The sequence below is a fragment of the Alosa sapidissima genome, chromosome 18, assembly GCF_018492685.1.
Source record: "Alosa sapidissima isolate fAloSap1 chromosome 18, fAloSap1.pri, whole genome shotgun sequence".
NCBI lineage: Eukaryota > Metazoa > Chordata > Actinopteri > Clupeiformes > Clupeidae > Alosa > Alosa sapidissima.
In genome coordinates, this window is record NC_055974.1 from 3,208,754 (window position 1) to 3,236,174 (window position 27,421).

Here is a 27,421-nt window from a genome sequence, read left to right on the forward strand (position 1 = left end):
GAAACTGACAAACTCGTGGGCTAAGCAACATTTTTTAAAACAATGAATGAAGTGGATTCCTGTAATGTTCTTGAAAACAGTTTAGCGATTGGATAGCCTAATAAATCGTGACTCGAGGCCTAACAGTAGGCCTAGTTTATATCGTCTCACTGGAGTGCGCGCATAATAGGCCTAATCGCTATGCCTACCCGTCCAAATAAAGGGCTTTCCTTTGTTTCACGGAGCTCTGACTAACGGGAGGCGCGATTGAAGTGGCCACTTCTAAATGGTAGCCTAGGCTACCCATTGGCTAATTCATTCCGCAAACTGCTGACTCACGAAATGTATTTTAGCAGGTCACAAAACTGATTTTGTGATTCTATTATGCATTTCGTCCACATAATGGAATTATCATAACACATAATTAATTCTGTAAACTGCTGACTCACGAAATGTATTGCAGCAGGTCACAAAACTTTTTTTTTTTATTTACTTATTTCATTGTAGTCAAATACAACACAAAATAGACAGAACAAAAGACATACAATATTACATTAAATACACAACATACAGGGGTACAGCCACAGTCACATTAGGCCAAGGTGGACGGGCAGGTAGGCAGAAAAAAAACAAACAAACAAAAAAAAACAAACACATTAATAACCCTTTGAGGTCACATACGACTCATACAGAATCAGAGTTCTCATGGCCTTAGTATTTTTTGAGTACCATCAATCATAAAAACAGAAAAAAATGGTTTAGAACCACTGAATTTGCTCCTATGGATGTGGTATTTAGCATATAGAAATAAAAGATTTATAATGAAGTGTTTACCTTCATATTCAGCTTCAAAGTCAAACATACCAAAAAAAATATCCTTAAAACAAAATGAAAAATCTGGGATTAATACTGTGTGAATGAACTTTAGGAATTCTGACCAGAATTTCACTGTGTGGGTACAACTCCAAAAAAGATGTGACACGTTTTCATCAGTGCTATTACAAAATGAGCAGCTGGACTCAATATCCTGCTTGTATCTTTTAAGGAAGGATTTTGCTGGATAAAACCTGTGTATTAGTTTAAATGAAATCTCTCTCACTTTATTAGTGACAATGTATTTGAAAGGCAAGGACCACACTTTCTTCCAAGGGATATTCTCTACTATACCATTCCAGTATGGAATAACATAGGGAATAGTAACAATTTCACTCTGGAATAACGCTCTGATCTTCCTATTGATACTGTGATTTTCTACTGAGAAGCATAGACGACCTACAGTAGTATCAAGTAAATTGTTTAGATGAGTAAGTGGCTGTGGGGGAGTATTACCCTTTAACAACATTATAATCCCAGTGGGAATTGCATCAAAAACAATAGCATATTCCTTTACAGTTACTGGAATTTGATAAATTCTTAGGAATTCTGAGTATTTGTATAGTTTACCATTCAAATCAAAAAGTTGACTAACGAGTGTAATGTTATTGTTAAACCAGTTTTCAAAAAAAAGAGATTTGTTTTTGTAGAGAATATTCTCGTTATTCCAAATGTAACATTTGTGAGGTGAGAAGTTATGCTTATATATGAGAGACCATGCCAAAAGCATTTGCTTGTGAAAGTTAGACAATTTGATAGGGATTTTACTAATCTTATAATTGCACATCAATAAAAACTCCAGGCCACCAACTTTAGAAAAAATATAGTTAGGGATAAAGTTCCATAAGGATGCAGGGTTATTAATAAATTGTCTAAGCCAATTTATTTTGAAAGTGTTATTTAAGGTTGTGAAGTCTAAAAAGTTCAACCCCCCCAATTGATTAGAGTTCATTATAACAGACTTTTTAATATAATGTATTCTGTTTTTCCATATAAAGTTAAACAACATAGAATCAATTTTTTTGGACAAGCTACTATCTACCGCTAAAGAGAGAGCACCATAAGTAAGTCTGGATATACCATCAGCTTTTGAGAGTAAGATTCTACCTCTAAAAGATAAGTCTCTTTGCAACCATGAATAGTGACTCAATATAAAAGTGAGATCTTCTCAGATTACTTACCCGCTACCTGTGTTCGAGTTATCAAGGAACTGCACGATATCGCTGTTGCTAGCCAACTAGCAAACAAACGTTTAAAAGACAGTTGACACCGACGAGCCCTCGCCGCGACACGATGCCTCCCCTCAGCTGTGCACCAGGCTGCGACTCATGCGTCCTTCTCAGCGAAAAGATAGTGGAACTCGAAGCCAGAATAGCGACCCTCCATCAGATTGAGAAGGATGAACAGTTCCTCGACACCATTCTCTCCGTAAGTAACGTTACCTCTCTTACACACACAAATGCCAGATGCCCTGATTTCACTCTGTCCTCCAATACTTTAACCATGCCATGCACTAATGCAACTTCTGTCCCTGTTGCCTCTCCCCGGCCTCTGCTGAGAACCAAGCCTGCTCTGCTGGCCAGCTCCACTCCACACCAGCCTGAGCCATGGCGTAGAAGCAAGCATCACAAGCACGGCAGACGGTCCGGACGGCACTCAGGCCCAGCCCAACCTATACGACTGGAAAATCGCTATGCCATTCTGACCGAGGATGAGGAGCCCCTCCAGCCCCGAGACAACCATCCTGGTCCCTCCTCAAAGTCGGCGCCCCCCCGACCCCCTCCTCCCCGGACCTCATCAACCTCCACCCTGGTCATCGGCAGTTCCATGGTTAGAGACCTCTGCATTCCCCCATCATGTAGCGGTCCCTCCAAGGTCTACTGCTTCCCTGGTGCCAAGGTCCTTGACATCCAGCAGAAACTCCCAAGCATCCTGGCCTGCCACACCAAGGTCAACAACATCATCGTACACGTGGGCACGAACGACATCAGAGATAAGCAGTCAGTAGCACTGCAGGGAAACTACAAAACTCTCATCACCACTCTGATGGGCACAGAAAAACGCTTTGTCATCTCTGGGCCTCTCCCTACCTACAGAAAAGGTGCTGAGAGATGGTCCAGACTGTTCGATCTCCACACCTGGCTCAAACGCTACTGCGCTTCCCTAAGCATCCCCTATGTCAACAACTGGGGCTTGTTCTGGGAGAGGCCCAGTATGCTGAAGCGTGATGGTCTCCACCCAAACCAACATGGAGCCAGGCTACTCTCTGACAACATAGCGTCCACACTGAGGCATTGACATTCTGTAGAAAATATTACAGATTCACGCCCCCCAGGTATTGATTCGAATGGCATTATACATGTGGATGAGTCTGAGAATGTTTTCTGCAGGGTAACATACAATACTACTACCATAGATCAAGCTGCGTCATGCAATAGCATGACTTATGCTTATAGTTCTATTCCAACGTTGATTTCTACCCAACGTATAGTAAAAAGAAAAGACAAATTTAAAACTAGAAACCTAACAAATATTCTTTCCATACCTCAGCATATTCCTCAAAAGCCAGAGGCATTTTCAGCTAACATGGGTTTACTAAATATAGGTGCACTTACTACCAAAACCTTTGCAATCAATGATTTTATTAGTGAAAAAAAATTGGATTTTCTGTTTCTTGTTGAAACCTGGCTGACTTCAGACAGCGAAGCTGTTCTTGTTGAGACTTGTCCCCCAAATTATAATTTCTTCCACTCAATTAGACAAGGCAAACGAGGTGGTGGAATTGCCTCCATTCTCTCAAACAAATATAGTTGCACACGAGTCAACTTTGGCGAATTCGCTTCCTTTGAGTATATTGCCCTCACTCTGAAGGCTGACCCAGCTGTACTTCTATTAACCTTATACCGCCCTCCTAAACTATGGACAGGCTTTCTCGACCAGTTTTCTGAACTTATGTCACTCATCATCACTAGCTATGATCGGATAATTGCAAATGGCGACTTCAATATTCATCTCAATAAGACAACTGATGCTAAAGCCAGTAAGTTCCTTAATGTGTTGGACAGTTTAGAGCTAAAGCAGCATGTTACAGGACCCACCCACAACCTTGGCAACACCCTCGATCTAGTCATTTCTAGAGGGATAGAAGTCACAGACTTATCAGTAAATGATATAAATATGTCTAATCATCATTGTGTATCTTTTAATATAGTACTACATACTCCAAAAATTCATCCCGAAATTGCAATCAAATCGCGACTCTTGGACATTAGAGCAGAACAGCAGTTCATAGCTCTTATAGACTCCACAAATTTAGATATTTTACATCATCCCATTGATCAAATGGTAGAGGCTCTCAATCGTGAATTAGGCGCTCTGCTTGACAGAGTGGCACCCTTAAAAACTAAAAAAAGGCCCTGTAGCAAACTGACACCTTGGATGAACGAAAATATCCATGATCTAAAAAGATCATGTAGGAAAGCTGAGAGAACATGGAGAAAAACTAAGTTACAGGTTCACCTTGCCATTCTAAAAGAAAAAATTGCAAATTATAATAGAGCTATTCGGAATGAGAGGAGGAACCACTTCTCTAAGGTAATTGCTGAAAACAGTGGAAACTCTAGGGTGTTGTTCTCTACCATTGATAGGCTATTGCATCAAACACCTTTTGATACACTCAGCCAGGCATCCTCTCTAAGATGCGAAGAATTTGCAGACTTCTTCAAAAACAAAGTCATTTCTATAAGGGAGGCTATTGGTAACACAAGTAATATGTTTGATAGTACACCCAAAAACAGCCCCCCAAAATTAAGGTCCTTTAGCACTATTACTCAATCTGAGCTTGGTAAAATTATAACTCAAACCGGCTCCTCAACATGTGTTTTAGATCCAATCCCTACTACATTCCTCAAAAAAGTATATGATAGCTTAGCTCCCTTTTTTCTCAAGGTAATAAATACCTCATTAGAAACAGGTATATTTCCAACTGCTTTTAAAACCGCTGTTGTGAAACCTTTACTTAAAAAGTAAAATCTTGACCATACCAATCTGAGGCCTACTACAGGCCTATATCAAATCTATCGTTTTTGAGCAAAGTACTTGAAAAAGTTGTTTGTAATCAGTTAAATACCTTCCTCAACGAAAACAGTATCCTTGAAAAATTCCAATCAGGTTTTAGATCAAATCACAGCACAGAAACGGCTCTAGTAAAAATAGTCAATGATCTCAGACTAGCTACCGACTCAAACAAAGTCTCAATCCTTATTCTTCTGGATTTGAGTGCGGCATTTGACACCATTGATCATAGCATCCTAATTCACCGCCTTGCGAAGTGGGTGGGTCTCTCTGATAATGCTCTAAACTGGTTTCAAACCTACATTACTGGCAGAGATTTTTATATCAGTCTAGGAGATCATGTATCTGAAAAACATGACTTGCCTTTTGGTGTGGCCCAGGGGAGCTGCCTTGGTCCCCTGCTATTTTCTCTATATATGCTTCCATTGGGAAACGTCATAAGTCAGCATAATGTAAACTTCCACAGCTACGCAGATGATACCCAATTGTATATCTCTGTGGAGCCAACTAACCCAGATGGCCTTTGCTCCCTCACTGCATGCCTAACCTCCATTAATCAGTGGATGAGCAAAAACTTTTTGAAACTAAATGATGACAAAACAGAGGTACTTCTGGTTGGACCAAAACTAAAGCGAGATATTATTCTTAGTAATCTGGGGAACTTGGCACACCAGGTCAAATCAAAAGTAACAAGCCTCGGTGTCATCCTAGATGCAGAGTTAAGTTTTAAGCCCCATATCAGTAAAGTTACTCAGACAGCCTATTTCCACTTGAGAAACATTGCCAAAGTGCGGCCCTTCTTAACTCAACAAGATGCAGAAAAACTAATTCACGCCTTTATCACTAGCAGGTTAGACTACTGCAATGCACTTTTCACTGGTCTTCCCAAAAAACATCTAAAGAAATTGGCACTCATACAGAACTCTGCGGCTAGACTTTTAACTAAGACTAAGAAGAGAGAACACATCACCCCTGTGTTGGCTGAACTGCACTGGCTCCCTATTTCCTATAGAATTGATTTTAAGGTTATGTTAATTACTTACAAAGCTCTGAATGGCATAGCACCTTCATATATCTCTGAGCTTTTAATATCTTATCAACCACAAAGGAAACTTAGATCATCCAATTCTAATCTTTTAATCGTACCCAAAGTGCTCCACAAACAAAGTGGAGAAGCTGCGTTTATCCATTATGCCCCCAAACTATGGAACACCCTGCCTCTGTACATCAAGCAGGCGAGTTCAGTAAATATTTTTAAAAAAGATCTGAAAACATACCTGTACAGGAAAGCTTTTAGTTAACTCATCTTATCCTGTAGACTACATTTTCAGATTATTCTACATCTGCTACTATTGGAGGGCGCAGCCAGCCAGAAGCAGATGGGCTCCCCCTATTAAGTCAGGTTCTGCTCAAGGTTTCTTCCTGGAATATGGGAGTTTTTCCTTGCCACAGTTGCCATATGGCGTGCTTGTGGGGGGTAAGAGGGTTAAGGCTGCCAGTCTTATGACATGTCATTTTCTATATTTTTGATATGTTGCTGAGTAGATCATAAACAGCAAAGAAAAGTGATTGATAATGACTGACTGACTATTATTGTGTTACATGCTTCAAATGTAAAGCACTTTGAGCTGCATTCTGTGTATGAAAGGTGCTATACAAATAAAGCTTATTATTATTATTATTATTATTATTATGAATTCAGTTTCCTTTGTGTTTTCTGAAAGGTAGGACTAAAGTTTAAAGAGCACCTTGTAGATTGGTCTTTGGTTATGATAATTCCTAGATAAGTGACCTGATCTCTCACAGGGATGTTATGTATAGAGGGCACCAAGCAATCTTTTATGGCTATAAGTTCACATTTTTTTAAGTTCAAGTGAAGACCAGAAGCTTTTGAGAAACCATTAATTAAGTCTAATGATAGAGGAATTTGGGAGGCGTCCTTCAGAAAGAGTGTGGTGTCATCAGCAAGTTGACTGATTTTAATCTGCCTATCAGCAATTAAGATTCCTTGCAAGGCACTGTTTGAAATATAAAGAGCCAGGATTTGAGAAGCTATTAGGAACAAGTAAGGTGAGATAGGACAACCTTGCTTGATCCCACGAGACACATTAAACCTTGGCGATGTACCAAGATTTAATTTTACTGCACTATTGCCATTCTTATACAGGGTTCTAATAGTTTTACAAAAAAAATGACCAAAACCAAACTTATCAAGAGCTTTCAAAATGAAGCCATGTTCAAGAGAGTAAAAGCTTTATAAAAATCAAGAAACATAAGAAAACTATTATCATTGATAAGATCGTTATAGTCTAGCACATCCAAAATCAGTCTAACATTGTTAGCAATATGACGTTTCCTCATGAACCCAGATTGTGACTCATCAATGATAGAGTCCAGAACGTATTTCAATCTATTAGCAAATATGATAGCCAACACTTTATAATCATTATTTAGCAGTGTGATTGGACGCCAGTACTCTAAATTTTCCTTATCTTTATTTGGTTTGGGAATCAGGATGATGTTACCTTGAGTCATACTTGTTGGAAGAGCTTCACTATGAATACTTTCTGAGAAAACATTTAGCAAAAAGGGAGATAGTTCTTTGTCAAACATTTTATAGAACTCAGAGGTAATACCATCACACCCTGGGCTTTTATTAATTTTAAGACTATCAATCGCTTTCAATACCTCATCATTAGAGATATTATAATCACATGCATCCCTATCCTCTGCGGAAATGACTCTACAATGGCTAATTGAATCTATAAATGAGTTAGCGGTCACTTCACAGTATTTAGAGGTATATAGATTGCTGTAAAAACGGTGGCAAAAGGTAGAAATATCTTTGGGATTATCAACTATCTGGTCATCTATTTTTAGTTTGTCGATCGTAGCAAGAAGAGATCTATTTTTTTCCAATCTAAAAAAGTAGGCTGAGCTTTGCTCGCCCTCCTCTAACCATTTGGATCTAGATCGAATGTATGCACGCTTAGCTTTTTCTATATATAATTCATCCAGTTTATTTTGTAAGTGCATATATTCAGTCCTCTCCAATTCAGATAAGGGCTCCTTTTGAAAAAGAGACGCCAGCTGCATGATAATCTCGTCTTCACTTGCTCTTTTTTGTTTAGCCAGATCAGCACCAAACTTCCTAAAAAACTTCCCTAGCTCATATTTTAACAGTTCCCAATTCCTCCCGTAAGATTTCTGGGTTTCTGCAAGGTTCCAGTATGTTATTATTAGATCTTTAACTTTTTCTTTAACTTGTGAGTAGTTCAAAAGAGAACTATTTAATTTCCAGAAAGTTGCTATTGGGCCTGTATGACTTCCAGGCAAGGATATTGATAGATAGATTGCTTTATGATCAGTCAACGGAGTATTACAAATATGAACTGAAATTTTATCGTTTATCAGGCATTTGGAAACTAGCCAATAATCAATTCTAGACTGTCTTGAACTGTCCTTATTAGACCAAGTATATTGTCGCTCAAATGGAAACAATTTCCTCCAGACATCAACTAGTTCAAACTTCTCCATAAAACATTTTAGAGTTGAATTGAGAGATGCTGAATTCCTTGGGTGGTATCGGTCTATGTTGTTATTTAAGGCTATATTAAAGTCTCCACCTAAGATTAAAGAAGCATTAGGATATTTAGTTAACCAGTAAGAGACCTTATCTTCCAAAGTATCAAACAGTGTACTATTCTCCAGAGATGATTGGTATCCATAAATGTTAATTACAATAATAGTAAGACTGTTTATGGCTATAATCATACTGACAAAGTGACCTGAAACATCTGTATCGGTCTCCATAACATTTCCCTTAAAGTTGTGTTTGAAAATCCCTACTCCAGCTGAATGTTCAGATCCGTGTGCTAACCATATGTTGTTCCCCCATTGTGATTTCCAAAAGTTAGTGTCAATTGGAGTTGAGTGACATTCTTGAAAAAAATAAAAATCTGCCTTGTATTTCTTTGCAAACAAAAATAAAGCCTTGCGTTTCACATTATCTTTCAGACCCCTAACATTAATTGACAATAAAGACAAAGACATAGAACAATACTGTGAATTAAACACAGATAACTAGAGTAAAATACAATACTTCCCTCTATGAACACTTAATCGCAGACTAACTCTGCAGCAGAGGAACAAAACCTGTAGTTAAGATAACAAGGGCATATTTTCCAACCTGTTCAATATACATGCTGAATGAGTACCAAAAAAGAACCTATTGAATTCCACATAAGGGTACTTTAACAACGTAAACCCCTTCTTTACCTAAAATAAAGATAATACTAAAATAATAATAAAAAAAAAAAAGTAGTTGGTGATATCGAATCACCATATACGGCTCTGCGAATCACAAAACATAAGCGCCATCTTCTGGCGAATAACGGTAGTGGCCTACGAGATTCGCGCATGAAAGAACACAATTCTATGTCTATCTATGAGAATATTAATAACTTCATCATTACCCATTTAAGACTGGACCAAATTAAATTTCGGACAGCACCAGCAAAAATTACAGCCTAGTGGCAGTAAAACAACCTTCATTCACAAATGATTAGCTGTGACTTTTTTACCATCAATGTACGCAAAGGACCCTTTGAAGCCTGCTTTCTTCCCCTCCTTCCTCGCTCGTTCAACCAACGGCCACAGTTTGTTTCTGATGTCCTTGGACTCCTGAGTCAGATCTTCATATAGTTTTATTTTATTTTCCTTGAGTATGGCTGCTGATCTAGCATCCCTCCATTTTGTCCCTATGCGATCTTGATAGGAACTGCACGATAATGCGACGGCTGGAGTTCATCTGAGCAGAGCGGGGACCCAGTCTGTGCACAATGTCCACGGAGTAGGCCAGATGATGAGCGATGTCAGGGGAGACCTGGCTGAAAATGTCAATGATGATATTCTTAACGTTCTCTCCAGTTTGCTCAAGAATGCCAGCAACTCGCAGGTTCCATCTTCTTTTGTATGCATCCAGGTCGCCACATCTGTCCCGGAGAACGCCATTCTCCTTTTCTAAGATGTCAACTTTGTCCTGTAGGGATACAACTTTATGTGTCATGTCTTCTACTTGTTTCCCCATGGAGTCAAGGACATCGGTGACGCTTTTGATGGAGTTGGTGTTGTCTTTAACCGTTACTTCTAATGATTGAAGTCGTCTGAGTGACTCCTCTTGCATCTTTTCAATTCTTTCCATTACTGTTAACAGACGAGAGTTGGACACAGGCTCAGAGTCATTCTCGTCGCTTGTTCGTAACTTGGATTTCTTTGCTGCTTGCGGTGGTTTAGGAGTTTCTAATATTAAAGGCGCCGCCAAACACATCTCAGTTTGCTCTGATAGTGTTGAAGTGTTTTCAGATTCAGTTTGGTCACTCGGAGATTTCTTGGCATAAGAATGCATTACGGTATGTATATCTTCCATGGTCCAAAATGTTTTCGAGGAAAAAGAATTAAAAAAAAGTGCACTATAGTTAGTTTCTTAGAATTCAGGTTACCGGTAGTTAGCAGGTTGCTCGAACCTTCAGGAAAACTCGTCAACTCGGCTAGCAACGTTTGTTCGAGAAAAGAAATAAAGAAAAAACACTTGAATGAAAAGCCCTTTTTGAGAGTTGTCGACTTCTTCAGTTATTTATCCATAAGGTTTCTTCTGTTCAGCCCTTAGTCATGTTTAGTTGTTAAGAACGTTTGTTTTACTCCTCACACTGCAGAGCCACGCAGTAAGGATGTTACCGAGACGCCATCTTGGACCCCTCCTGCAGGTCACAAAACTGATTTCGTGATTCTGTTATGCATTTCGTCCACATAATGAAATTATCCTGACACATAATTCCGTAAACTGCTGACTCACGAAATGTATTGCAGCAGGTCACAAAACTGATTTTGTGATTCTGTTATGCATTTCGTCCACGTAATGAAATTATCGTGACACATAATTCATTTCGTAAACTGCTGACTCACGAAATGTATTGTACGTGATTCTATTATGCATTTCGTCCACAGAATGAAAGCATATGTCACTGAATGCATACTATTGCGTGGACGGAATGCCTTCTGTAACACAACACAATAATTCTGTGGACGAAATTGAAATAAGATGCACAGAATGATGCGTGCATTCCGTATTTACGTAGACAGAATTACTTTTGGCCAAACATTTCGTCTACGACAGTGAATACTGCATTCAGCATTATGTCCACGAAAGGAAAAGGCCACCAGTCAGTTTCGTCCACGAAATGATGTGCTCTCTTCAGTGTTTCGTGGACACAATGCAAACCAATTTGTGCATTCCGTAGACAAAAGGCGTTACGATGTAACATGGTTTCGTAATGAATATATGTATTTCGTCACACGAAAGTCATTCTGTCCACGAAATAAGGCATGTTATATTTGGCGCCCCATAAGCTTCAGGGTGCGTGTGTTGTTGTCTATTTAACACTTCTTGCAATTCTGAAACCGCAGCATCTGTGTTGTGGAGGAATGTAGACAGCGTTGAATATTACCGAAGTAAACTCACGGGGCAGGTAGAAGGGTCGACAGACGATCGCTAGATGTTCTAATCTAGATGAAGTGAGCAGGACTTTGAGAGAACGGTGACATTTCTAGGATCACACCACTTTCTGTTCGTCATGATGTAAACACCGCCACCTTTCGATTTTCCAGATTCCTCAGTCCTGTCAGAGCGAGCAGCAGAGAAAAACTCCACCGGGCGGAGTGATGGCACAGTCCGGTACAAGTTCAGTTAGCCATGTCTCAGTAAAGCATAGAATGTTACAGTCCCTGATGTCTCTTTGAAACTGTATCCTCGCTAGTTCATCCATCTTGTTCACAAGAGACTGGACATTGGCTAGGAGAATGCTGGGCAGTGGAGGCCTATGAGCTCTATTCCTCAATCTGTTACGGGCCCCGGCTCGTTTTCCTCGGTGTTTTTTCCTTCTGCGCCGAGATGCGTCTCCATGGTTCCATGATGCATCTCGGAGAATCTCAGGGCCCGTCCACACGGAGACGCTTTTTAGGTTAAACGCAGAGGTTTTGCTTCGTCTTGGCCGAGCGTCCAAACGAATCCTGTAAACGCACTGCCCGAAACCACCCTTTTCTGAAACCTGGTCCCAGAGTGGAGAAATCTGAAACCGTAGCCCGTTTGAATTCGTTTAGACAGCGAAACCGCACATCCTGCTTGCGTATCGATGATGTCACCTCAGCTGCCCTGGACTTGCACTTATAGTATTGCCACTAATTTTCATACATGACATTACCTACGATTACACTCCGTAAGATAAATATCACAACTGGTGCTGCGCAGCGCCGATAGCTTATGACTTGGTGGACTGAACACTGTTTTTCCCGTTTTTTTTTATGCATTCTAGCTACTGTCAGTGACGCGAGAGAACTTAAGTTATTAGGAAAGTGCGGTGTAAGTTCAGGCTACATTAATTTGTGCGTAGTGCCAGTGTCATTCATTTATTTTACATGTCTTACAACATATATACATGTATTCACAGTCGAGTGAAATCAGATATAAGCATACAAAGACGCTTAGAACTCACGTTAAGCCGATGGTAGAACACTGATTGCAAATGCGCGATTTGATTTGATGCAGGCAAACGTATTGTTACTAACGAAGGTTTTATAGCAATATTATAAATGTGGCGACAGAATAGCCTAGAACTTGGGTAAGCCTTGCGTTTAGTGATAGCCAAAACTAATGTGAATCACGGACTACAACCAAAGAAAGTAAAGGTGATTAGTAGGCCTACCTGCGTTAGCCATATAAAGGACGGGACTGCACCCTTCACAAACCGTAAAATAAAGTTTATTAGTTTTACAGTTGACTACAGTTGACAGTTCACCATCAGTCCACACAAACAATTCTGGTTTCCTTGCACTAGCCATTTTGTCATAGCTTATTCTGTCTGTTTGTAAAGCACAAACTTTGGTCAATTTCTGTAAAGAAACAGTGCCACCTATAGGCCTGGGGTATGAAGTAACGTGTTGAGTCGTGTTGAGATGGATCCGTTTGGACGCAAATATTCTTGATGCTGTTTCAGGGAAGACGGAGGAAAAAAAGATCGGTTTCGTACGTGTGGACTAGCCCTCAGTCAGCCAGGTAGAATCGTCGATTAAAACATCCCGAAACAAAAAAGGCAATTCATTTCCGATGTTTCTGAGTGTAACGCCATCATACGTAATCAGTGCAGTGAAAAAGTGCAAAAAATTAGGGGTTAATAAAAGGTAAAAGAGTAAGCACAAATTAGGCGGAGCAACCAAAAAGGCGTCCGAACGCGGCGGCGCCATGGCAACATATAGTAGACTATGAAACAAAGATCCTTGATTACTAGCTCCGCTTTAACCCTCTCTGTATGAAACCTTTCAGCACTGAAATTGGTCCCTATTGCTCACAATCAATTTGACAGAGGAATTCCACCATATATGGATACTAGAGACTCTTGATGATAACACCCTTTTACAGTCTATGGATAACAATAATTCCAATGAGCACTGATTTCAAATTAAAAGTCATTATTCCCTTCTGGCCATATTTTCAGCACTGAAATTGGTCTATCGCTCAAAACTAATTTGCCGTGGGAAATTACACCTAGGCTATATTTCGATACTAGAGACACCCCTCTTTCATATGACGCCACCCATGAAAAAATATCTACTGATCTCAAGTGCAATATCTACTGATTAATTTAATAAAATACATAATTTATCAAAGGATTCGACAATAGAGTCACAAGTAAAAAATATCTAGAGGCTGCCTGTTCGCCTGTGTCATCTCGGAAATGCCTTCAACACTGCCCCCTGGCGGTGTAAAATTGCAATATTTAAAGTGGAATCGAAACTTAACTCAAGCACATTTTGAATCTTGGGCAAAGTTCTGCCTACTATTTGAAGGTGCACGACAGATGTTTGTTCAGGAAGTTCATTTTTGACCGCAGACAGCAACGATGGCTCTCTCACTGGTCTTAGGACTGGTGTACATACTAGCCGTACCAACAGGGGCCCATACTCGCACGGTGACAGGTATGTTTGCTTTTGGTATCTATTTGCATTAGTTTAAAAAGGATGGGTAGGCCTTGTCATTCCTTAATAGCTGATTCTTTCACACAAACTCGCGTCACATACGTACGTCACCACCCATTTGGAGGTGCATATATATATATATATATATATATTAACATTACATAAGCTATCTGCTTTGTTGTGAATACCTGCATTTTGAATTTGAATAAAATAACTGAATTATCTCACAGATGGGCCTGGTAAGTCAATCATCCACACTCAAACATATTCACACCATGGTATCAAGGCCCCTGCAAATAATTAAATAAAAAATCATAACAATGTGATCATATTGTTACTTTACACTAACAGAAGGAGGAATTTCTGTTTCTAAAGCCCAAGTAGCTTAGTCTGTCATGTTCCTATCCACTGGAGAATGTTGGAAACAGGAAACATAAACATGAGGAAGATGATCGAGAGGTGTGGCTTGGGTGAACCTGAACCCCAGACAAACCTGTGAGTGACGGGTTCAGCCACAGGTTCGGCTGAGTTCACACAGGCTAGGAGAGATGAGGATGAAATAAACTAAAGAAAACTGGCCTCCAGTTCCAACTAAGCTTACTACTTACAGATAATTGATTTAGCTAGTTGACCTTATTGGATACAATTGCAATCTTATGAATGTCAGAAATATTTGTAGTGTCCTGACATATCTTCAAGGGTCATTCCGTGTCAAATCAGATAAGTTAATTTGGTAATTTTCATAGGGTTAAAATGGCATGTGAGGTAGCTAGTAGGCACTTGAAAATGTTGTACCATAGATAAATACATTGACTCAAAATCATTGTTTTGCTTCAGGGCCAAGAATAAAACCCCATAGGTATACAATGTAACCAAGTAAGTGTATTTATGTATGAATTAAACATGGTACATCATTGGCACTTATACACTTATATACAAAATAACTATAAACTGAGTTATTCCCACGTTGATTTTCATGTTCCTACTTGTTACATTTGCTGCAGAGAACTCAAATATTGGCTCAACATTAATAAAGATAAAATAATGATTGGTGCCACCTGCCATGTGGATACAAAAAGTTATTTTACAAGACCCTCAATATCACCAGTCTTGCACTTTTTTCCATATCTAGGGCCTCATATAACTAATGGACCTGCAGTACAACATTTTAACGGTCCAGTCATACCGAGACCATGTCTGTCTTCTACCCTACAAAGTTTGGGCAGGCTCGGAATAATACTTATCAAGAAATTAATGCCCAAACATGGCCTCCAAGATCAGGCATTCCGTAGACAAACATTGCGCAAAATTTGAGATGTTGCAGCAACCATTTTCCTGGTTATGGTCTGATATGACACGGAATGACGCTCAAATCAGTCAGGTCCTCATCTGACATACTGTCAAGCATTTAGACAATGGCCAGAAGCTCAGCTGTATTCAACCCACATTTACATTTTACATTTATTCATTTAGCAGACATTTTTATCCAACATTACAAAATTATATTACAAGGGCCATTGTCCTCGAAGCAACTTGGGGTTAAGTGTCTTGCTCAAGGGCATAACGGTGTACGCCGGGTATTAAACCCAACTTTTCAAGCTACTACATGCTAGCCCAGCTCCTTAGCCACTACACTACCATTGCCCCTATATAATACCGCCATATAATGTGGACCCGCAGAGAGTAACGAATGACCAATTCCATGGTCATCTAGGCTTACTCTAACTTTCTTTATTTAAATACATGTTTATTAAATTAATTATAGTGGTGGTTGATTGCATAGGGCGCTTCTCAGAGAGTAATATTATGTATTAGTCTTACTGTGATACCACTCACTTTGTTCTCTAGGTTCAAACACAGAACGGTCCACCACACTTTGGACATCAAGCCCACGCAATGGTAAACACACACGCACACAAACAAGTGTATGTTTTTTGCATGTGCATGACATGTCTCTCATGTCAGACCTCACAATTCCAAAGAGTGTGTATGTGAGATGTGTTATATAAGTATGTAACTATGTTATTTTTGTGTATAATAGTTGTTAATGTGTGAATGCATGGATACATCTTTGTGTGTGTGTTTGTGTGTTTCTGTCCACAGACTTGCAGGGCCGCATGTTCAGCATGATGCCCAATAGTGTTGTCACATTCAGTGTTCCAGGTACCCCCCAGGACCAAGACATCTACGGGTTCACAGTCTGCTTCCGCATGATTGCGGAAACCATGTCACAGTACAATAGACCTGTCACCATACTCACCATGACGATGAACAACAGTGTCATTTTCACTCTGAGGGCTTTGTCTTTCAAGTACGAGCTGCTGGTGAGCGGAGGCGAATCAAAATTATTCAGCCCAGTGGTGCCCATGTTTGTGAAAAGTTCCTTTCCCTGGACCAGCCTGTGTGCCACCTGGGACTCTGCCACAGGCATGACCCAGATGTGGAAGGACGGGAAGATGAGTGTCAGGAAATGCATGGGGAGGAGTCAGGTGAGAAACACACACAGACACACACACACACACACATACTTCATAGAGTCCCTCTTTCTCACACATACACAAACTCCTCCCACACACACTTACTACTTTCTCTCTTACTCACACACACACTCACACTGGTGCACTGTTGGGGATGCAAATCATCACTAAAAAAAAATAAAAAATCATCACTATCATCATCTAGAAAACATTCCCCTATTTGTGTAACTGAAGAAGGAAAAAGAACAGAAAGTATATTCACTGTTTTCAGGTTTCAGTCTGTTTCAGACTTTTACAACAATCAAATGATTGCTATAGCGATGTTGGTTGACGGTAGTTAAGTGAATCACTACACTCCACATCCATGTTGACCCTGTGCAACATGGAGTTGGAGTTTAGTGATTCACTAGAACAGTGTTTTATCAACCACTGTGCCGGGGCACACTAGTGTGCCGTGAGAGATCATCAGGTGTGCCGCAGAAAATTACCCAAATGTCCAGTAAAGCAACTGTTGCATCAAAGAATTTATAACCACATGCTCTCATTGATTGTATGATTGCACTATTTGTGGTATACAGGCATTGTACAACGGGGGCCCCATATCCAGTATTCACAGAATCATCACATATCCAGTTCATAACAACTATTTAATTAGATATAGTCACCTACAAATGAAACAGAGGGCCCTTGTTTTATTGAGCAGGTCTTGCATAGAAGCCATAATAAGGCCATATCTGTGTATTATTTGAAGTTTTAGGCTATGGTATGTTTATTTTTTCTTCACACAGGATGTTAGTGTGCCGTGGGACATTTTAAGTGTCAAAAGTGTGCCGTGGCACAAAAAAGGTTGAAAAACACTGCACTAGAATACCATCAACCAACATCGCTATAGCAATCATTCATCCCTCCTCTAGACAGTGCAGTCTGCATTGTTATTTACATTAGTCATGGTGATATCAGCTGCCTTTGCCTTGCAGAAATGTTATGGCACGCCTGTGGTGACCCTATCAGGGTTCGAAGGTCAGGTGACTGACATTCACGTGTGGGACAAGGCCCTCCCCTTCTCCAGCCTACGCGCCTACCTCAAGGGCCAGTGCTATTCCCCTGGAAACCTGCTGAGCTGGCGGGACATCAGCTACACCTCCCGAAGCTACGTGGTCCTGGAGGATGCCTACCCCATGCAGAGGGGGCCCGCTGAGGAAGGACAGTCTGGGCAGCAGCGGCGGCGGCGGAAGCAGCGGAAACATGGGCAGCCGTGTAACGGTAGTCCAGGAGGGGCCAGCCAGTAAAGAGGGGGCCGCAGCAGCACTGTCGGAAGAGGCAGGCACGTCAGGAAGGAACAATCGATGTGGACGCTTCCGTGGCCATATTTAAATAGCCTACTTGATTAAATACATTGATAACAATGATTCAGTTACTGTGATGTCAAATTCAGCATCTCCTCTTCATAGTGAATGCTAATTATGCACTTGTAATGTGGAAGACCTCAAAGATAAGTGTTGCAGTCATTAGATCCTGTGTATCTTTCTACACTGAGATTTATAACTCTTGCCAGTTACATGTACTCAACTCAAAGACTAATGCACTGGTTGATCTTTGTGTACAAGATAAGATGAATTTGCATCCTTAACAACTAGTAAGACTGGGCACAATATGCTCAAGTAGCCAATCTTTCCTACTTGGAGAATGTACTGTAGGCCTATACAGTGGTCCCTCAGTAAGATCTGAATATGGCAAGGCAGCTTTTAGGTACAGTGCCCCAGCTGCACGTAACAAGCTGCAGAAACACTTCTCTTCAAAGCTCTTCATCTCATTAATCGATTTTAAGACATGTATTAATTAAATTCATTAAAACTGTACCACTCATCCTTCAGTCAGTGTTGTCTCAATGTGATTTCATCCCTGGTAGGTAAAGGTAAAACAAAAAAGTACTTTAAAACAAAAGGCCTACTTAAGATTAATTCTATTTTACATGTCAAGTTATTTTTTTAACCTCATTTATATAATAGTTTATCAATGATATCAACACAAAACACATCTAGAGATATGTCTATGGTATTATTCAGGGGAATGTAGGCCAACGTTTACCTACAGTATTTCACTTTTAAAGCAGGTTGGTTGACTGTCTAAATAACAGCAGCTTAAAAATGGCCTGTTTGCACTCCTGAGTTATTTAGGGACTTTCACATTATATTCAAGTTAAAGAGTGAGTTGGACATACAAAAACACCAAGAATCTATTTAGTAGCCAATCTTTCCTACTGGACAATTATGTCTGCTTAAGAGCTCCAGGCAGCTATTTTAGACCAACAGGAAGAACACTGATTCCAAATGGTTAAAGTCATTGCTCTATTTTGACACATTCATAAATGTTATTGGTTAATTGTTGCCCTCCTCACACACAAGTCAAGTCTAATCACTCTTGACAAGTCTAATCACTCAACACAACTTGTCCTAAACAGTGACAATTAGACATGTGTTAAAGTAAAACCTCAAACAGTCACAAACAAAACAAAAAACACCATTTACCAAAAGCCAGAAAAATCTTTTTATTTTCCAAAAAACCAGGAGGCACTTTAGTGTCACTCTGAACCACTAGGGCATTCAGAGGTTTTTCACTGAATGGAAACAAATACACTCCCTTACTTTGTCTTATTTGCATCAGCTTAAACTCTACCAGTACTTTAGGTCAATCAGAAAAACTCTAAAAATGGTTTATGTTACATTATTAATGCTACTTCAAGTGAGAGTTAAGACTTGTTTGAACTGAACTGCAAGTTACTGAAGGGCATACAGATAAACAACACTAGATGGCAGCACTGAGTTGTAAGCGACTGGAAATCTACTGTTAATGTGCATGGATACGGAGTCATTATCCTGCCAAAGCACTGTAAATAAACAAGATGTGTTTTACAATCCTGGTAACTCGAGTGTACAACGAAGCAAGTGGTATGAGGTGATTGCTGCCTTATTGCTCATAATTTTTGTTTACACAAAAATGTTCAAATATAAAAGTTCAAAGAAAACACAGGCCATTAACATTTGCCTCTGCATGGTTGCAAAATATGAACACACCTCTGGCTTTTGGCCCAACAGACCACTAATCTCTCTTCATAGTATATACCCCTCTGTTTTAATATGGACACCATGCAAACACAAATCTCACACAGATGTAATGTGTTTTGCAAAACAGTTGTCAAAGACATGCAGCCTTCTCAAATAGAAAATACTTAGCATTTGTGAAGCATGTGACTTATGGGAGCATCGCAATACTTCTGACACTGTTCCACCACTAAGCATTACTGTAATTGCTTTTGCAAAGCACGTTGTTTGAGAGCTTAGAGAGAGTTTAGTATTTGCTTAGTATGATGTGGATATTTGAAAATGGTGGGCTATTTTTTCACTTGTCATTTGCAACTCATAGTGCATTAGTAAGAACACATCGTCTTTGTTTACATTTTGACTGGGTAATACCTCTACAGCACCTAACTGGAAGTCCACAGTTTCAAGGTATTTTTCAGACACACACACACACACACACACACACACATACACACACACCAAACAAACTGTTGATGAGGACAATGATGATAATAAATCAGTAATTGAGGTGTGTGGTTGGCATGGAAACCAGTTCCTTCTAGGCGTACCATAGTCAACCCGCACACAGACAGCAGCTGGCCTTCACATACAGGCCTTCTTTCCGCTGATTGTGACTGGCTGGGACATAGCATGGGAGGGGCTTCTGCTTCAGCTGAGGGTGGTGGGAGGTTTCATTGGTCAAAATGGCCCAACATAGGTTTGGCTGCATTGAAGTTTCAAAGCCTCTGATTGGTTGTGAACGCTCTCCGTCACCCAGGCAGGGCAGTGGTAGGGTAGAGCTCTGGGTGGCGGGGATGGGGCATCTCAGGCCTTGATGATGGCTTTGCCAAGGTTCTCCCCACGGAGCATGCCCATGAAGGCAGCCGGCATGTTCTCAAAGCCACTGGTCACGTGCTCCGGACACTTCAACTTCCCCTGAGAGGGTGAAAGAAAGAGAGAGAGAGAGGGGGAGAGAGAGGACAGAAGAAAGGTGGCATAATGAGGAAGAGGAGGAAGAAAAAAACAGATATCAGGAGATGAGGTGGAAGGACAGTAATATAAGGAAAGGACAAGGGACGAAACAGAATCAGAGAGGAGGTGAAGAAGAAGAGGGGATGCAGGGAGCCAGGGGAAAAGAAGAGGTGGAGAGAAGGAAGAGGAGAGAGATGTGTTTACTACATGTACATGGGGTGTGCTTACTAAAGACACTAGAACATATTAGTGGTTTCCTAGCTCCCCTGGCTGTGTGAGCTGATCAGAAACGTGTTCCTCGTCTCATTTCTGAAAAGTTGTTTACTCTAGTAACCAGTCTGTAGTCACAATGTTAAAGGAGCAGTCTGTGATTCTAATCCAGTACATTTTCTTTCAAATACACTGAATTGCTCCACTAGCGGTCCGTTCGGTGTGTGTGCACGCCGTAAATGGGAATCAAAGTGGCTTGAAGCAAGTCACAAACAATTCCAGCTGAACATGTTTCTTCAAGAACACCCAAGGGGTACCGTTTAGATACCGTTTACAGTTTGATTACTTGTTGAGTTAACATATCAATAAAAAACATCTAGTGAAGCAGCAGAACAAAAAAGAGAGTGAGTGAGTGAGAGACAGACAGACAGACAGACAGACAGACAGTCAGACAGACAGTTGAGACAATTGTGCAAGAGGTTTTCCTGTTTCCTGCCAAGAAGTTCAACACCAACTGTGCACTCACACACACACACACACGCACACACACACACACGCACGCACGCACACACGCACACATGCACACACACACACACAGAGACAGACAGACACAGGCACGTATAACAATAGCAGGCTTACTCTCCCTTAACACACCCTTAAAATCTGACCTCTGCCTCACTGTCCCTTAAAACTAAGCCAGACAGTCACCAGCCAAAGCAGAGGCACCCTGATGGCAAATGAGACGGAACTTTCAGTGAAGCCTCTGTGGTCAGACGTGACAGACGCGTACACAACAGAGCCATCAAAACATCCTGTGGAGACGGCCAACCCTGACAGACACGCTGGCGAGCAGCCGCAAGGCACTCTGCATACCATCAGTCACCACTTAACACAGGAAACACCTCAATCGGTTAAGACTGAATGGAACGCACACTGCCATTCTCAAGGACCTTAGATAAGAAGTGAAATAATGGTTCCTATAACGTAGTAATAGCCACGGCAGTTCTTCAAACTGGTATGAATAGTGGCCTTGGTGTTGCCTTGGGGTCGGACTGAAAGCCCAACTGAATTGGGACGTTTGCGGAGCGTATGATGCAATAATTAGCTTCCACTATAATCAATGGAGCAGGCCACACCAGATGTGAGAGCAGTGCGTATGCCCCACTGGACGGTCCCCTGGGCACTGGACTACCCCTGCGCCATGGATAACCCCACTGGACAGACGCCTGCGCTCGGTGTAGTGGACAGACGCCTGCGCTCGGTGTAGTGGACAGACCACTGCACCACGGATAACCCCACTGGACAGACGCCTGCGCTCGGTGTAGTGGACAGACGCCTGCGCTCGGTGTAGTGTACAGACCACTGCGCCACGGATAACCCCATTGGACAGACGCCTGCACTCGGTGTAGTGGACAGACGCCTGCGCTCGGTGTAGTGGACAGATGACTTGCCTCTTGTTTCCAGGCGAGCAGGCGACGCAGCGACTCCTCATTCTTGTGCTCCCAGCGGGCCACCATGAAGCCCTCCATACGGATCTGGTTCATGATCATTGTCAGGTGCGGGAATGGTCCTGTCACACACACACACACACACACACACACACACACACACAGAGGGAGAAGATGAGGGAGGCAGAGAGAGAGAGAGAGAGAGAGAGAGAGAAAGAAAGAAAGAAAGAAAGAAAGAAAGAAAGAAAGAAAGAAAGAAAGAGAGAGAGAGAATGATTAAGCAGGCAAACCTGACTGTGGAGCGCTGTCGTTGTAAGTAGAGATGGCTCCACACACAGCGATGCGACCCATCGGCTTCATCAGGGGAAGGGCCGCAATGGAGAAAGCACCGCCAACCTACATACACACACACACACACACACACAACACACAGTCAACACACAGAAAAAAAACAACTTTCTCATCATGTGTACACACACACACACACCTGCCTCTTAAGCAATAAACTGAGGTTCTTAGCTGGATTAGAATGTCAGACTCTAATTGAACCCAGTGAGGTTATTGTCACGGACCAGTAAAGGTATGGTATGCATACCACACACACACACACACACACACACACACACACACACACACACACACACACGCAGACACACAGTAGGCTTGCAACCATGTTTCTGATTAAGCAAGGGAACCTCAATTTACATTCCAAACCAAACTGTGGTGGTTTCCACTGATATCTGGTTTGTTGAAGCTTACATGCACACAGGTACACACTCACGCAATCCCACTCACTCACTCAAATGCGCACGCACCCACACAGCCATACACACATGCACACTCACAGATACACACACACAGACACTAGCACACACACACACAGACACAGCCCTATAGAGTCATGCACACACACACACACACACACACACACACACACACACACACACACACACACACACACACACACACACAGACACACACAGACACACGGCCCTATTGAGTCATGCACACACACACACTCACATTCTCAAAGAAGCAGTCGTATCCCTCCGGCGAAGCCTCCCTAAGGGCCTGCTCCAGCGAGGGAACCGTCTTGTAGTTGAAGGCCACGTCAAAGCTCAGCTCCTGCAGGTAGGCCACCTTGGCGTCACTCCCGGCCGAGCCAATCACACGGCAGCCCTTCAGCTTGGCAATCTGCCCCACCACTGTTCCCACCGCACCTGCCGCTGCATTGACCAATACCGTCTCACCGGCCTTGAGCTCACACACCTCCTCCAGACCATATAAGGCAGTGAGCCTGGTGAGTGACATGTACACGAGTCATCATGACCATCCTCACATTTCCTCTTTTGAACACTTCTGAGACACACGCATTCACTACATGCACACTCATATTTCACAAGGACACACAAATAACAACATTCACTACATGCACACTCATATTTCACAAAGCCATACAGTTTTTAAAAAATCCTCCACCAAAGAGAACACTAACAAATGAATTCCTACATAATAACTTAAAAATGGATGCACCACCCAGCGTTGACTTAACATCTGTTTATGCACAACTCCATTCATCATAGTCTTGCTAATACCAAAGCACTCGATTTACAGTCACAATAAACAGCCCCATCACTGCCAGGTGCTAATGGTGGCTTGCCTGGGTCAGATGCACTGATTGATGAGCAACATCAGAGCCAGGAAGGCGCAGTGCTTTTTCTACGGCTGACAGGAAACTAAACACAGACCTCTTATCTCTGACTCAGGTTCATGCAATCTTTCATCGCAGACAGTTCATTTAACTCTGCTGCAACATCTGCAGGCCATATGTGAACTCTCTATTTCTCTCTGTCACACACAAACACACGCACACACACACACAGATCTGTGGTTCCCAAAAATTGATCTAAACGATTGTGAAAGTTCGGGCCTGCTTTGTCTCATAAAGTGCTAATTGTTTCCATTGCACGTCATCCACTGCATTACTTATGCACTGACCACATTCAATTACAAAATCAAGCACTGAAAAAAAAAAAACATCCTTACTCCCTTGGTAAAGAGGGGAAACTCAGTAATGAATAGTGCTATTTAACGAGGTGCTCGTGGTGCAAGTGATTCAATCATCATCATTCACAAACTATCCAAAGAACTGCCCTTTTAATGCGGACGACTGTAGACTCATGATCATTATAGCTGGGCTACCTTTAACATGCACCAAAACAGGAACGTTGGCAGAAAGTATGCCCCAACAATACACTTCCACTATAATCAACGTGAGAACAGACATAGATATTTTTCAAAACATTGCTCTGTGCATGCTCCGATTCAGTTCGATTTCAGGTGTTCTGGGTGAAGGCACGTGCTGATGTGCGACTGAATGGATGTATGCTTGGTTGGTTCTGATCCTACTCCCATCTCTCTCTTCCACTTGCTTTCTTTTGTTCTCTACTGTTCTATCTCTATTACAGACAAAAGCCCCCCCCCCCCAACAAATAATCTTGTTTGTTTTATGTCAGTCTTACCCAGGCATACCAATGGCACCCAGTGCCAGAGAGAGTGGCACATCAGCTGGCCAATCGGAGAACAGGAGTTTGACGCCCGTGCCATCGGACACAGTGTGGGTTCTCCAGCCCGATCGACTGACCACGTGAGAGTCCACCGGGAATGAGGGATTCCTGCTCTGCACCACCCTACACAAAAGGCAGAGACGACCGCATTACTAGACACACATATTTTGAATGAGATCAAATGACAGGACAAGGGAAGAGCAGTAGCTGAAGGACACAACAAGATCAGATCAGATCAGACAGACAGATACTTTATTGATCCCCATGAGGAAATTCAAAAAGAAGGTGGAGCTGAGAATATGATCTGCTCTTACAGCCAGCTCTGTCCTAAACAAGCTATGTTATTCATACAAGAGTGTCTGAAACAAATCATCAACCTTCTTATACCCAGTCATTAGATACTCAATAAGCTTAAGAGAGAGAGAGGTGGTCAAAGACAGCCTGTGACATACATAGCGAATAGAATCCGAGCTCTAGACTCTAGAGCTAATGCATTTTTCATTGGCTCAACTGTATGATCCTGACAATGATGAGTTGAACTAAAATGAGCAGTTTAGCCGAGTTTAGAAAGGAAGATAGAAGGAAGGAAGACAGAAAGATCATCTAGTATGGCTGAGCTGGAACTGTTCATTGGGCCGTACAAAGTGTTTTATGAACTCTATAGTGCAAAATACCAGTCACAATCTCAGCGAGTTCTGCTTCTTCTGAGCTGATGAACATATGTTGATCATTTGTTCGTCAGTTTGCCACAAATTACAAAAACACTGTGTCTTTTTTCCCAATCTTACAATGGCAGTATTACATGAAATATGGTGTTGACATCTTCTCTAACAAATAGGATGTAGGGCCTGGGCAGATAGGGCTCAAAAGCTTCAGTTCATTAAAGGAGCACCATCAACAGCATATGGCATCGTTTTGAAGTTCCACCCACCCAGTGATTTCCCCAAGAAACTGCAGGTGTGAGGGAGGTTCTGAGAAATGTTTTTCCCCTTTTCTTTTGTCACAAATAAACAACTGCAACATCTTGGTTACCGCACATCAACCACACTCCACTGGGGTGTGACTGACTGGCAGAACCACTCTGATCTCACTGCCAAACAAACTCAACTCTGTGACGTCGGGGCTGGTAATGACACACAGATGCTCGTTTGAATTCTGACCCATCAACATACTGAAAACAAGAAACACTCGGCTCAGGATTTGTGCGTGTGTGTGCGTGTGTGTGTTTCCTACTTGGCCACTTGAGTTCCAATCATCACATCTCCCTCCTTCATCCGCACGCGACTGAAAGGCCTGAAGAAACAGACAGACAGACAGAGAGTTTATTCCACCTCTTTCTATCCCTTTTCTTCCTTTCCTTTCCCTTCAGTCCATACCTGGTCATGCACATCTTGCATCTCTCATTTCAAAAATAGATTTGAAGAATAGATTATTACACACAAAATAGCCATAAAAACACCATTTCTATGTCTCATAGGAGAACACAATGAACAAGTGTGTCCACACTATGGGCATTCTCTTAAAGCACTACCTGTAAAACAGTCAAAATAATATCAGTGCAATGCATGTCACCTCCCTGCATCTACTACACAATGGTTGATGCGTAAATACTGACAACCTTACCTCATGTAAGGATCCACACTGAGAAAAACAGCCTCCAAGAGAATCTCTGCAAAGGAAAACCCAATTACACACAGACCTATGCAGTTTATTGGCAGTCTATTACAGTAGCTCACTCACCTCCATCTCTGGGTTCAGGCAGCTGCTCCACTTTTAGCTCAAAGTCGCTTTCTTTAGGGAAGCCATCGAAGTGCTTGCGGAGGATCCATACTTTTGCTTGAACCATGGTTCTCTGCTTGGTTACACTGACAAGAGAGCAACAAGATATCTAGGCTGTTGATGGTAAAGAAACCACTATCTGGACTGTCAGTACACTTGCAGTGCATACAGCAAGCCGAAAACCACTACCTGATTTAGAGTTAGCTACAATAACAACAAGATTGCGGAGATCACAATTTGTATTCAAAAATCCACATGTCTATCTCTGCGTTTGTATGTTACCCGTCCTCCTAACCACAATCTAGCCTACTATTGACCCTGATCATAGATTCACGTATCAAATTCACGTACATTGATGTTACCACCTGGACAATAGACTATACAGTCTATCAACCCATGCACTGCACACTTTCATGAAAGCAACGAATGTAGACATTTAACGTTATTATTGTCAGGCTTTTGATCTGGATAACGTTAGAAAACGCATGAAGTAACGTTAACATTACACAGGAAGGACTCAGGTGCTAACGATTTGGCGCCCGCCACAATACTTTGTCTTATAGCCATGGAGTCCAGCTCGAGTAACTGCACATTACTTAACATTTCTAATCCATTTCACACCCAAGACCTCTTGAATACGTAGCAAACGTAGCAATAAGTATCGTAACGTTGAAGAGAAGCAGTACCTTGCGTCGTTTTCCATGAAATGATAGCACTATCAGCCGACACTTCAAAATGCATGCACCAAGTAGGAAAGTTAGCAGACCGACGGTCACTCCCTGTCGCTTCGCTGATTGGCTGAAAACTCCAGCGTTCACCGAGCCTCTGCTCTCTGATTGGCTTCCTACGAATGAAAAAAGAAAATCAACAGTCAAACGCAACATCTGTTTACCTACACCGCTACCACAGTAGGCTACCGTCGTCAGTTCAGT

At 41.7% G+C, this 27,421-nt stretch overlaps 2 protein-coding genes across 2 annotated transcripts; one reads left to right on the forward strand and one right to left on the reverse strand.

The window, feature by feature from the left end:
• The first annotated feature begins 13,813 nt into the window (after positions 1-13,813).
• LOC121689940 (serum amyloid P-component-like) lies at positions 13,814-18,306 on the forward strand. The gene is made up of 4 exons (XM_042070197.1): positions 13,814-13,956; positions 15,805-15,855; positions 16,060-16,445; positions 17,411-18,306. The coding sequence occupies exons 1-4, from the start codon at positions 13,881-13,883 to the stop codon at positions 17,720-17,722; spliced, it is 825 nt and encodes a 274-aa protein (XP_041926131.1). The 5' UTR covers positions 13,814-13,880; the 3' UTR covers positions 17,723-18,306.
• Positions 18,307-18,956: 650 nt separating this feature from the next.
• ptgr1.1 (prostaglandin reductase 1, tandem duplicate 1) lies at positions 18,957-27,298 on the reverse strand. The gene is made up of 9 exons (XM_042069794.1): positions 27,176-27,298; positions 26,451-26,575; positions 26,334-26,379; positions 25,944-26,003; positions 24,666-24,833; positions 23,167-23,440; positions 22,434-22,539; positions 22,147-22,265; positions 18,957-20,449 (listed from the first exon to the last, which is right to left on the reverse strand). Exons 1-9 carry the CDS (start codon positions 27,190-27,192, stop codon positions 20,339-20,341), a joined length of 1,026 nt encoding a protein of 341 aa, XP_041925728.1. The 5' UTR covers positions 27,193-27,298; the 3' UTR covers positions 18,957-20,338.
• Between the last annotated feature and the right edge of the window lie 123 nt (positions 27,299-27,421).

What these genes read in the sequence shown, in the direction of transcription:
- LOC121689940 (XM_042070197.1), top strand. Translation starts at nt 13,881, where the DNA reads ATGGCTCTCTCACTGGTCTTAGGACTGGTGTACATACTAGCCGTACCA. An exon ending in CCATACTCGCACGGTGACAG is followed by an intron (nt 13,957 to 15,804) that starts GTATGTTTGCTT and finishes TTTGTTCTCTAG; the next exon opens with GTTCAAACACAGAACGGTCC. An exon ending in GACATCAAGCCCACGCAATG is followed by an intron (nt 15,856 to 16,059) that starts GTAAACACACAC and finishes TTCTGTCCACAG; the next exon opens with ACTTGCAGGGCCGCATGTTC.
- ptgr1.1 (XM_042069794.1), bottom strand. An exon ending in GCCTGAACCCAGAGATGGAG is followed by an intron (nt 26,380 to 26,450) that starts GTGAGTGAGCTA and finishes TTTCCTTTGCAG; the next exon opens with AGATTCTCTTGGAGGCTGTT. An exon ending in ACGACTGCTTCTTTGAGAAT is followed by an intron (nt 22,540 to 23,166) that starts GTGAGTGTGTGT and finishes GTGTGTATGTAG; the next exon opens with GTTGGCGGTGCTTTCTCCAT.